Source organism: Camarhynchus parvulus, chromosome 3 (genome assembly GCF_901933205.1).
Source record: "Camarhynchus parvulus chromosome 3, STF_HiC, whole genome shotgun sequence".
In the NCBI taxonomy this organism is placed as follows: Eukaryota; Metazoa; Chordata; class Aves; order Passeriformes; family Thraupidae; genus Camarhynchus; species Camarhynchus parvulus.
In genome coordinates, this window is record NC_044573.1 from 86,599,721 (window position 1) to 86,611,716 (window position 11,996).

General features: G+C 41.1%; 1 protein-coding gene across 1 annotated transcript; it reads right to left on the bottom strand.

Annotated features, from left to right (window-relative positions):
* Positions 1-424: 424 nt before the first annotated feature.
* Positions 425-8,656, bottom strand: KLHL31 (kelch like family member 31). The gene is made up of 3 exons (XM_030945595.1): positions 8,478-8,656; positions 4,886-6,089; positions 425-3,076 (listed from the first exon to the last, which is right to left on the bottom strand). The coding sequence occupies exons 2-3, from the start codon at positions 6,055-6,057 to the stop codon at positions 2,344-2,346; spliced, it is 1,905 nt and encodes a 634-aa protein (XP_030801455.1). The 5' UTR covers positions 6,058-6,089; positions 8,478-8,656; the 3' UTR covers positions 425-2,343.
* Between the last annotated feature and the right edge of the window lie 3,340 nt (positions 8,657-11,996).

Genomic DNA, 11,996 nt, shown 5'->3' on the forward strand with positions numbered 1-11,996 from the left:
TGTTTGAGGCCATAACAGTTGTAAATACAGCCTTATGGGTACATTATAAATACTAAATAACTACACCATGAGTACAGTTATAATTGAATTTGTACAAGTGTCTTCATTGCACTGAATGGATTAAAAAAATTACAAAAGAATACTGGAATAGATGGTTATTTCTAAAGAACTTCCTAAATGCATTCATATGGAACACATGCTTATGCCTTGGGAAAATAGAAAATTTTTCTCTCCTTCAGGAAAAGCTTTTGGTGACTGGAATGGGCAAGAACAGAATTTTCATACTTAAAGTAAGAGTACTCTGTTACACTGTTCCATGTTTGTTATTATTTGAATGACACAGAGTAGAGAACAACTATATGCCAATTAAATGAATCAAAATTATATGACAGTGCTACTCCGACCACAAGTCATTGGTGGCAGTATATTCTAATAATATGCAGTACTCAAAATTACAATTTCAAACTTAAAATTGTGTATTCAGGATGCAAAGATGAACCCTAAGTTAGAACTGGAAAACAGGACCAAGTACCATGGAGTTTAATCCCAACTGACAGAGTGAATTACTTCATCTCTTATACCATGTCATGCTCATGCTGATCCTCAATATGCAGCTTTCACAAAGCTACAAAGAGCTTGGGTCCTGAAAATGCTTGTCTCAACAATATCTGCACTGACAGACAATTTTATAGTGTTCCCTTTTTGCAAATGAGATAAAAATTTGTCTGCCTTATAAGCGTTGCTAAGAACATGGCTTCTCATTGGCACTGAAGCCTGGAGCTGTCAGTGATAATCTGAGGAAACTGAATGTGAAGCCTCCATGAATAGGTTAAGGTGAGTACCCTTCTGGTTATAATAAGTAATTTTAATTCCTTGTATTCTGTCTTTCCTCCCCAAAAGAAGGATGCAGACATTTCATGCTGATGTAGACATCTTGTGCAGACAGCAGTCCTTTGATATCAAATCTTCACGGGAATGATGGGCTGCATATCCCTTTGGCTATGGGAATAGGATTAGGTTTCATGCTTAATTCCCTCACCTCATGCTGAAATCAGGAAGAAAAGTTCTTGGAGGCAAACTAAGTTGAGTGAAGACTCCTGGGAAAACTTCAACACGAAGAGCATTCGTCTAGCCTTTGGAATAATATGAATGAAATCTCCCTAGGAAGGGCTCTAATGGAGGCTTCAGAAGGAGATGCATTATGTCACCCAGAAGGTTACTTTGGGTGTTGTTGTGCCTACATCTGGCAAGAAAGATGTTAAGGTATCTCTATATTTCTGCTAAGGGAGTTTTCCCATGATTTCCTCTTTTCCCACACAAATTCTAAACGGCAGATCCTGAAGTCTTTATTCCATCTTTGTTCCTCATTCCACTGGTTATTTGCTGGGGTAATGTAAGGGAGTTTGGTCTGTGCATCTTCCCCATGTTCAGATGCCATTAGCCCTTGGTGTCTCCTAGCATGAACTCAGCTTCCAGATTTTTCCACCTGGAATGAGAGGGATGTCTCCCTGGCATGAGGAGGAGGATGAGGTGATGTTGCCTGGTGTACATGGAGGTCAGGAGAGCCACCCAGCACCCAAAGTAGCCCCTTGGGGCTGGCCCACAGTGCTTATGGGAGCTAAAGTATTTTGTGGATTCAGATCTTGAAAGCCATGTCACAGCATTTGATACAGGAATTTAAGGGTTTCATGGCAGAATATGAGGAACTCTTTCTACCTTCTGAAGGAGAAAATGCTTTGAGAAGTTTTTGTGAATACCACTGCGCAAAAGGAAAGGTGTGCACATGCTATGTGTGGTATTTTTGGTTTGCCTTTTTTCCCCTTCTGTTTGTGAAAACAGAAAATGCTTAGAAAACAACAAAACTGATCAATATTATGATGACATGGCACATTGCTGATTTATATTGAGATTTATTACTAGTCATATTTCACTTTCATTTTGGGTTCTGAAAGTGTTTAAAAATTACTGTTAAAAAAACCTCATAACAATCTTCTGAAGCAAGTTTATCTCAATTTTACAGGTAAGGAAACCAAGGCATAAAGAAATTAAATGATTTGCCACAGATGGTATTGTAAGTCAGTGGCAAAGTCAGGAAGAGAATTAAATTCTCTGGTTATGGGTTAACTCTCTTTTCCTGCTAAGAAAATTGACCTTATCCCTAATGTGCTGTTTCATGCCACCTGTACTAAAGTTCACGAAAACTGGCCAGTTTGCACTGTTACAAAGCACATTTGCAAAGCCAATGATTTTTTTTTTCTATATAAGCACAAAAATTCTACTTAAAGGGTTAATTATATTGCCGTGCTGGTAAACATTTTTACTTATTGCTGGTTAGACCTGTCTTTAGATACTGACTGGGACAGAAGAGACTGAGCTGGCCCTGGACTCCCTCGTCTTGGTGTTGGGCATGGATATAGTACAACAAGATACGCCCACAGTGGCCTCAGGCAGCTCATCTTCCTCTGTCCATTCATTGAGATCTGGGTTATAGCACTGAATGCATTTCTTGTACTTTTTCTCTATTTCATTCCAGCCACCCACTAAGTAAATTTTCCCGTTGAGAGTGGAGGCGCCAGCCGTGCTAACTCCGGTTTGAAGCGGCGCCACGTAATTCCACTGGCCTGTGTACGGGCTGTACCGCTCCACAGGGAGAACATCAACCCTCTCTGCTCGCCCCCCCAGCTGAGACCCACCCATGACATAGACCCTCTCCAGAAGGGACACTGCACAGTGCCAGCCCCTCGGGGTGCTGAGGCTGGCCTTGTCCTGCCAGCTATCTTTGCTGGGGTCGTACATGCACACCGAGCGAGAGTAAGCGTTATTGATGTAACCTCCCGTGACCAGGATCTGGCCATCCACCACGGCGCTGGCGTGGCAGCACCGCGGCACCTCCAGCGGGGCCTTCATCTGCCACTGGTTAGTTGCAGGCACGTAGCACTCGACAGAGGAGAGGCAGCCCTCGGAGTTGCGGCCTCCCACCGCGAAGAGGAGCCCATTGAAGACATTCAGGCTGAAGTGGGTGCGCCGCTGATTCATGTTCGCCAAGTGAATCCAGCTATTGAAACGAGGGTCATATCTGAAAGGATTCAGAAAAGAAGGTAAGTCTTACTTAGTGCTCTGCTAAATTATACAGGACTCCTATGCCACTGCTGCAAGAGCAAAGTTGATAGAATTTTAGTTAGTTATTTAGCCTATTAAAAGTCAGCATAATGAAACTGGTATTCCTGATTAAATTTAAAAATAAATTTAGCTTTTGATTGGAGAAAAAAATATTTTTGTATCATTCAAACCTGGTATTATTTTAAAGAAGTAAATCTGATTCTTCTGTAATGTGATTTTGTACAATAATCTCATTAGAATACTAGGAAGAGATAATTTCAAGATGCAACAGAAATTTTAGAAGTTGTTTTGCAATTTACACCCACAGCAAAGATGTCTAAAGTTACTCAGAGAGTTTTTAAAAACTTTAGGTTGTGATTTATACTTGCACCCTCTTCACGCTTTCTAAATGGTGAGTATGCTTTCCTTGCCACTCCAATGGAGTAAGTTTTATGTGGAAAGAGCATCTGTGCTTTCTAACACCTTTGCTATCTGAAATAACATTCTTTGTCCTTGGCATTTAAATGACCTACTTTGAAATAAGAAATGGCAAATTATGACTCCTGAAGATGCTACGTGAAGTACATTAGTGGACCCACACACTTCTGTTGCATGCTAAGGGGACCAGAGAACCACATGAGAAAAGGACCATGAGAAAGCAAATACTAATTGTCATTCAGCATTCAGCATTGTCATCTGCAAGTCCGCAGACATACTGATGTGACTTGACATGCTCAAGGTTAAAGGCACAACGAGGATTCCCCCACCTCCTCCCTGCAACCAAGGTCAGCACTGAGGACACAACTCCTTGTGACAGTGTGAGGCATAGCTTAAGGGCAGAAGGTCAAGAGGGCAGATATTTTTCTGACGAAGTAGATTACGCAATAAAATTGATTTAGAGAATGTTCCTCATTCATTAACTCCTGGTGTCCTCAGGAGAAGCAGACTGTTCCTTCTGTGAGCAGAAAAGGAAGCACTGGTAGGACTGTGGCTGTGTAATGCCATTGCATGTCCATAGTCTGTTAGTAGATAAAAGGCAGATAAAATTTTTCCCACCTCCAGCCTTTGCTTCAAGCTGCTGTGCACTGCCAGCCTTTAGGCTGAACTATTTAAAAACTACTACTGCCCATGTGACATTGCATGTTAGCGTATGCACTCTTCTGACCTTGCTATCACCAGTGCAGTCTTGGATGACTACAGACAGGAACTGCAAAATTTTAGAAGCAAGGTATTATTTGGGGTACACTGTAAAAGACAGCCTTCAAGCAATGGTACCATTGTTTTTAAACTCCTGATAATAATAATAATAATAATAATAATAATAATAATAATAATAATAATAATAATAAAGACTATATGAAATTCAATACAAAAGCTGTTGAAAATATGGTGAATGAACAGAAAGTGAAGGCTATATCTAAAAGGTGTTTTTCCAAATTTTCTGTGAGGCGTCAAAAGATTTCAAAAATTTGAGAAGTCTTCTTAGATCATCCCATGACTTCCTATTTATGTTCCTATCTACTTCCTTCACTTGGAATAAGTTTTCTTCAGTTCTTCCTCACTTCTCAGTGTGCATGTGTAACCATGGTGAAATTTTTTGCATAACTTCAGTTGTATATTTCTGTTCATTCAAAGTTTAATAGAGAATAGCATCTATACCTCCCCTACATTGTCCCCTTTTTCTTTATCCAAGTGGTTCATGTTGCATGACACAAGCCAGCTTAGTCAATCTACGTGCCTTCTGTGGAACAGATACCTACATCCCTTTTAAAGAAATAGCAGTTACCTGCAGAAATTGCTGACTGCATGCTTGGCTTGGTTCCTGGCATCATTCTGGTCTTCCCCACCAGCCACATAGAGAAATCCATCCATCACTGTGACACACTGATTAAAACTTTTAGCAGGCATTTCACTTAGCTTCTTCCATCCATTTTCAGGATCTCTGTATAAGATGTCTCTGCTAAGAGACTTTTCTGTTAAAGCAGGGCGTCCCCCAACAGTAACTAAGACTCTGAAACCTCCACGGATCCTTGTTCTTCTGGACTGAAGTGTATTCTGGTGATAGGGAAGCAAGTGATAGTTCATGGCATCCACTAGGAGCTTGTGGCAGTCTGCATCTTGCATCATTCTTGGCACAGTTTGAACATAATTGACAAGGTCTTGGGCTGAGATGGTACCAAAACGGATGTTACTTAAGAGGCTGGCAGCAAACTTTACTCTTTTTTGGTCAAATTCCAGCCATTTTATTGCAATCTGGAATGCAACAACTTCAGAAGGCAACTGTAAGTCATCATCTGCAAGAAGTTCATTAATCTGATCAAAAGTAAGTTTTAGGAACTGATCAGTTTCTGAAAATTCAATGAAGTTGTCTCTAATAAATTTGTGCGCTGCTTCCTTGGTTGTTTTTAGTCCGTATGTTTCTGCAATATTGGCAATGTACATACAGTTCTCAACACTGATTTCTTGGACTAGAAAATCACAGCACATCTTCGTAAGGGTGTGAATCTGTAGATAAATTGCTGTGGAAATAATACTACCTATTGTGTAAAGTGAGAGAGTAAGTTTTCCAGTGTAAGCATAGGTGATAACAGTACCTAGACCCACTGGGGACACATCATTGAGGTCCACTCTTTGAGTGGATGGATCTTTCTTTAAGATGTTGTGAAAGTATTCACTGCTTGAAGCCATCACTACCTTATGAACATTGAAAGATTTGGTTTTGGTACTGATAGTCAAGTCACAAAGGAAATTTTCTTGTCTCATTTTGCTTAGACCTTCCAAGAGGTTTGGGCAGTATGATGGGTCAGAAACCTCAGATGAGATGCAGCTGAAACCATTTCCTCCTTCCAAGAGTCCATTCAAGCCATGTAGTTTACTGAGCGGGCTATCTTCCACAATGATAGTTGTTTCGTTGATATCTGCTTTGTTCTTTTTCACATTCTTCTTCTTAGGGGCCATGACTGCAATGAAATATTACAGCCAAGCACTTGCTAAAAATAAAATTAAACACCACAGTTGTGAAATTTAATAGCTAAGTGACTATGCAACAAATCTAACCTTTGTCAACACGTATAATGCCAAACACACAGGATAACCTGTCTTCCTAAGTTCTAGGTTGCAGAATGGCTGCTTATTAATAACAATCAATACTCCAACTGTGAAAAATATACCTACAAGTAATTCAGTAACTCCTTTTTGTTTTAAATAACAAGATCATAAATTAACATTCACCTATTATCACCACATTGAGAGAATTAAATTCTCTAAATGGGTTTCCCAGAGTTTGTCATTAGAGAATGGCAAATCCATTCTCTAAATGGGTTTGCCAAATTTTACATTCTGGCAAACCCATTTAGAGAATTTAACTTTATATAATAAAGTTATATATTTATTTAGAATTTAACTTTATATAACAAATTTATATATTTATTTAAATTAGACAGGTTCTAGACCTGAATTCATTAGCCTGAAGCATAGGAAAAATATGGGCCCCCAAATTTGTTCATCCTTACTCCAGAGCTACAGACTTACAGGTGAGTTCAGAACTTGAGCAGGAAATACTAAGACTGGGAAAAATTCTTTAAGAAACAAAAGCCAGATGAGACATAAAGAGAAAGAGGATATCAATAGGATGTCACATTGATTTTAGATTTAGGTCCTGCTCGAAACTGCTTCCAGGTTTTTGTAACTTTTGGTTTTATAGACTGATAGTGTTCTATTTCTTGTGTCAGATGTGCAAATACTTTCTGCTCATAGCATAGTTGGATCGCTTTTCAGTATCAGCAATTTGAAATCCATAATCACACTTCTAGGATTTTGTGGAGATTGAGGGAGAAGATGTCTAACTTCTATTTGAAAAGATGTCACACAAACTCTATCAGGATGTGTTATTTTAAACAAGTTCTGCATATGGGAAGGTAAGAATCAGTCCCATTGTTATGTAAGAACACATATTTAAATTATATATATCACCTCTAGGCAAGCTCTCAATGAAATAAAGAGCCACTTTTTTGTCAGATGCAATGTGAGACAGCCCCTAGTAACAAAGGAGTTACTTTGAAAAAATATATGTATGCGCAAATATACTCGAAGGAAAGCACTGATCTTCAATAACACAATTTAAACAGAATTGTGGAGATCAGCATTCAAATAGATTCAAACACACAATTTATCTCCAGTGTTGATTTTAAAACAATTTACACATGATCCTTGCAGTCATAAAAACTTGAACATGAAAAAATGATGCTAATTAATTATAAATCAAATGACTGGTTTATTGTAGACAATTAAATCAAAAAACTTCAGTAATATTTCAATCTCAGAATTTCAGCACACCACTTCTTCCTTAAGGACAGAGCGTGTAACAAAATGGTAATTTAATTATAGAAAGGAAAGGTTGCTGCCTGTGAGCACCAGCAGTTTCTTGCTGCTGCTGCTGCTGCTGCTGCTGGGTGACAGCCATGTGCAGAGCAGGCGAGGGAGAGGGCCATGTGTGCCCGGAGTGTCAGTGTCAGCCTGTGCTGACGTGAGCTGCGATCCCCGATATGCCACTGTGCCAGCGCAGGGGTCAGCTGCTGCCCGGCTCCCCCGCTCTGGCTGCATTCCAGGGCTGCATCTGTTGAGACCTATCAGAGTCACCTCCCAGAATAGCAACATCTCAGCAGCTTGCCATTTTAAGACAGGTTCAGTTGAAGGTATAGCTGGTGTTTTAGCATACTTGGCTGTTTAACACAACTTTTGTTGCAAAAACCCTATGATGTTGCAAGTGTCGCATATATTTGTTGGCATGAAAAAGAAGGAAAACAAAACTTTTGGATAACTTTGTACGTTACACACATAGTTATAGCTTTGCATATTAATAGTCACAATTTTAAAGTTGGTGAGGGCATATTCTTTCGGCAGACTTATCTGTTGTTCTAAGTATTTTTAGAGACTTGTAACTTAAAATTTTTAATACATGTAGCACTTAATGTTTATTGTCTCATTGCATCATTGCAGAGCTCATTTAAATACAACACTTTAAGCTCTCTGTTCAAAAATGTTCGCTAATGTTCCAAAGTTTTTTCCTGAGAAACGCTTTTCCATCAGCAGAAATTTCACAAGGTAGCTTAGTGCACAAGCACTGTAAGTGACAGGACATGCAAACCCTACTGAAACAAATCAAACAATCCTATAAAACCAAGTTACTGAACTTTGAAAACACTGAGCGATTTGGTTTTCTATGATTGTTTGCTTTCACCTACTTTATTTTAGCTTAAGTACCAGTCATGCCAAAGGACACTTGGGGTCCCAAAACAATGCATTATACCAACCAGCCTCCCCCCTGCTTTAAAATGCCACCTTCTAAAAACTATCAAAGTGAGGAGTTAAAAACTTACCCTCCTCAGAAAGATACCGTTCCAGAGCTGTCCGTGAAAATGCCTCTTCCTTGGAAAACGTGAACACGAAAAGAGAGGAATTGTGGGGAAAAAAGAGTGAGAAAGATCAGAGGCCACTTAAGTCCCAGCTCACTGGTTTTCAGTGAGGCACTTGGCTCTCACAGTGAGCAAGAGAGACCGGAGCCTGTGCTCGGGCGCTCTTTACAATGACCCCTCCTCTCCATGCCTTTCTCCCTGCCTCTGCCCAGCCACAGGAGCTCAGCTTCCCTGGGCTGCCTGGCCACTAGAAATCTGGAGGACAAGCCTGGATCCTGCAAATGCACAGGTACATGGGAGGAAAGGGAGGAGAAGGTGAAGATAACTACAGCAGGTAATAACTGCCTCAGGTAAGTGTAGGGTGAACCACTGGGTACCCCAGCTCCCAGCTGGGAGCCCGGGGGAAAGCCCTATGGTTAAGGAAGGGCACAGATTTAGACTGGACATAAGGAAGACACTTTTTGATGAGAGTGGTGAGGCACTGGAACAGGATGCGCAGAGAAGCTGTGGATGCCCCATTCCTGGAAGTGTTCAAGGCCAGGCTGGACAGAACTTTAGTCTAGCAGAAGATGTCCCATGGCAGGGGGGTTGGAGCTACATGGTCTTTGAGGGTCCCAACAAAACCCATTCTATGATTATTATTATTCTATGAACTAAAATAACACACAGAAAACACCATGAAAATTCTGGCACTTTACACTTTCTTAGATTTTCCATGCTTAACTCCAGGCAGAGGAAAGGAGACCAGCTGATGGGGATTCAGTCATGTTCTGTTTTGTGGAGTTAGGTCACTGCTTCCATAAAGACCTGCCACAGCTTTCAAAGATTATGTCTCACATCCTGATATATTTTCAGAGATGTGAACTTTGATCTTCTGTCTCTCATGTGTGTATCCTGACTTGGGGCTTATACCATACACTGGAATAATTTATCTCTGCATCCTTGCCAGGCAACCTCAGGAATAATATAAAGCCAAACCTCCACATCCCAGGAGAATTTCATCCCATGGGAGAGATAAAAAGAGTGCAAGTGTCTGCGTGGGAGGGGAAGAGTACTGGGGGAAGTGGAAGTCTGAGAACAGGAAGACTTTCTCTTGGCTGTGCTTTGTATAATGCTTAATCATACAGATTTATTTGGCTGCCTTCAGGCTCAGATGGGCTTTTACAACAACCGCTGCAAAGTAACACTTGTCATTTTGAACAAAAGGGCATCACTGTGTGGGTGGAGCTACACCACAAGGTAAGAATGAAAAAACAGAATAGAAATTAGAGTCAGTCAAATGTGTGAAATGAGAGTGGACAAGAGGGACATAAGGCTCAGCCCCCCCAACAGCAACAAGGTAAACAGCTTTCCTTTTGAAAAATAGGCCCACAGCTACAAAAAACTAATGACAAAGCTTCATTTTCATAAAATCATGGAATATCAGGTTGGAAGGAATACCAAGTATCACCTGGTTCCAACTTTCTTGGCAAAAACATTGTCTTGACCACATGGTCCAGCAGCCTCTTACAAATCTTACAAGTGTCCAGCCATGGGGAATCCACCACTTAGTTCCCTGGGGAAATTATATTCTCATTGTGAAAATTTTTCCTCTTGTGTCAAATCAAAATCTCCTCAGGAGTAATTTGTAGCTATCCCCCATTCACCTTTTCCTTGTGATTTACAGTAAGAAGGGAGTCTCCATCTACTATGTTGTTATGGTTTGACACTGGCCAAATATCAGGCACCCACAGGAGTCACTCACTCACCCTCCCCTGCTACAGCTGGGCAGAGGAGACAAAAATAACAAAGGTTTCATGAGTGAGATAAGGACCAGGAGAAATATTTCAAGGGCAAACCAAGCTCAATTGAAGTTGCAAAGTGAATTACTAACAAAATCAGAGGAGGATAATGAGAAGTAAAATAAGCCCTTAAAACACTGGTCCCCCAGCCCCAGCCCCTCCCTCCTTCCCACTGACAGTGCAGGAAGACAGGTGTGGAGGTTTGGTCAGTTTGTCACTTGAAGTTTTCTTCTGCTGCTCAGGGAGAGAAGTCCTTCCCCTGTGAGGCTGTGGCTTCATATGGGAAACAGTTCTCCATGAGCTTCTCTGCCACGATTCTCGTCCCATGAGCAGCAGTCCTCCCAAAACTGCTGCAATGTGAGTCCCCTCCATGGGCAGACAGTGCTCCCAAAAGTGCTGTGGCATGGGTCACTCTTCCCTGGGGTGCAGTCCTCCAAGGACAGGCTGCTCCAGCCTGGAAGCAAGGGCTCTCCCTGTCCATTTGGGTCTTCCACTGGATCACAGCCTCCTACAGGCATCCACCCACTCTGGCATGGACACCTCCCCCACAGGCTGCAGGTGGATCACTGCATCCCTGTGGATCCCCACGGGCTGAGGGTGGATTTTCAACTGCACTAATCTGAACGTATGGGGTAATCACACCAGTAATACCTTTAGGAAGAGTGAAATTCCTTATGCAGACAGGAGGTAACTGTGAAAGCATACTGAATTTTAGTGGGAACTGCAGTCTTTTAAAAAAAAGAGATGGAAAAGAAATGTGGGTTTTTTAAAGCTGCTGAATTAATATAAAAACATTGTTAGGAACAAATGCACAGGGCTTGATTTCACAGAGGTGGCTCTGAGTTACTGTGTTCAGCAAGGCACCCAGCCCCAGTGGGTCACTCAGACCTCCCCCTGTACTTGATCATTTCCTCCCACTTCCTTGCCTAGTTTTGCCAGTCAAGCATCATTGATCCCTCTTCTGAAATTCTACCAGGCTCTTCCTCTGAGCTCAAACAAAGCCTATTCCTCTTTCTGGTTTCAACCTTTCCTTGGAAACTCACTAAGCACTGGAAGTAGGGCATAGGGAGGTTCTTAAAGGTCAGAAGAGAGTTTGCAAGCCTTCAGCAGAGCTGATGGTACAACACACTCCTTGAGCATGGAGTGTCAGAGCAATTTTTGGAGCAATATTTGTGTGTATGTCAAGCCCACTTCTTCCTAAGAGGAATCATGCATCAATGCCAAACAAACAAATCCTTGTAATAATCAGCATTGGCTGCAGTTTTGAAGGACTGAGTAAACTTGGAATTCTTTCCTCTTGACAGTTGTGACAAGCAATACCAAAAATGCTTCAGTTAGGTCTGGGCTAAAATGTTTTTTGTGTTCTATTGAGATTTTAAACATTGTCTTCGCTGTCCTGAAAGCATTATTTTTTCAGAATAACCGGGCAGCAAGAACATCTTCCTCATCCCAGGAAATCAAGTAGTTTGATAATTAAGCTTTCAAACAACATAGGGGAATTCCAGCTTCAATCACACAATTCGTATGACAATCTGACCCTCAACTTCCCTACTCAATAATGATTTTAATCATAATGCTGGTGTGGGCTGAATTTTTCTGAGGATTTCTTCTGCATAAATGCCACTCTGTACAAATAATGTTATACTATTTGGGCCAGAAAACTGAAGAGAGACTAGTTGTGAATGGCCTATTTTAAGCTAGG

What these genes read in the sequence shown, in the direction of transcription:
- KLHL31 (XM_030945595.1), bottom strand. Translation starts at nt 6,057, where the DNA reads ATGGCCCCTAAGAAGAAGAATGTGAAAAAGAACAAAGCAGATATCAAC. An exon ending in GCAGTCAGCAATTTCTGCAG is followed by an intron (nt 3,077 to 4,885) that starts GTAACTGCTATT and finishes GAATCCTTTCAG; the next exon opens with ATATGACCCTCGTTTCAATA.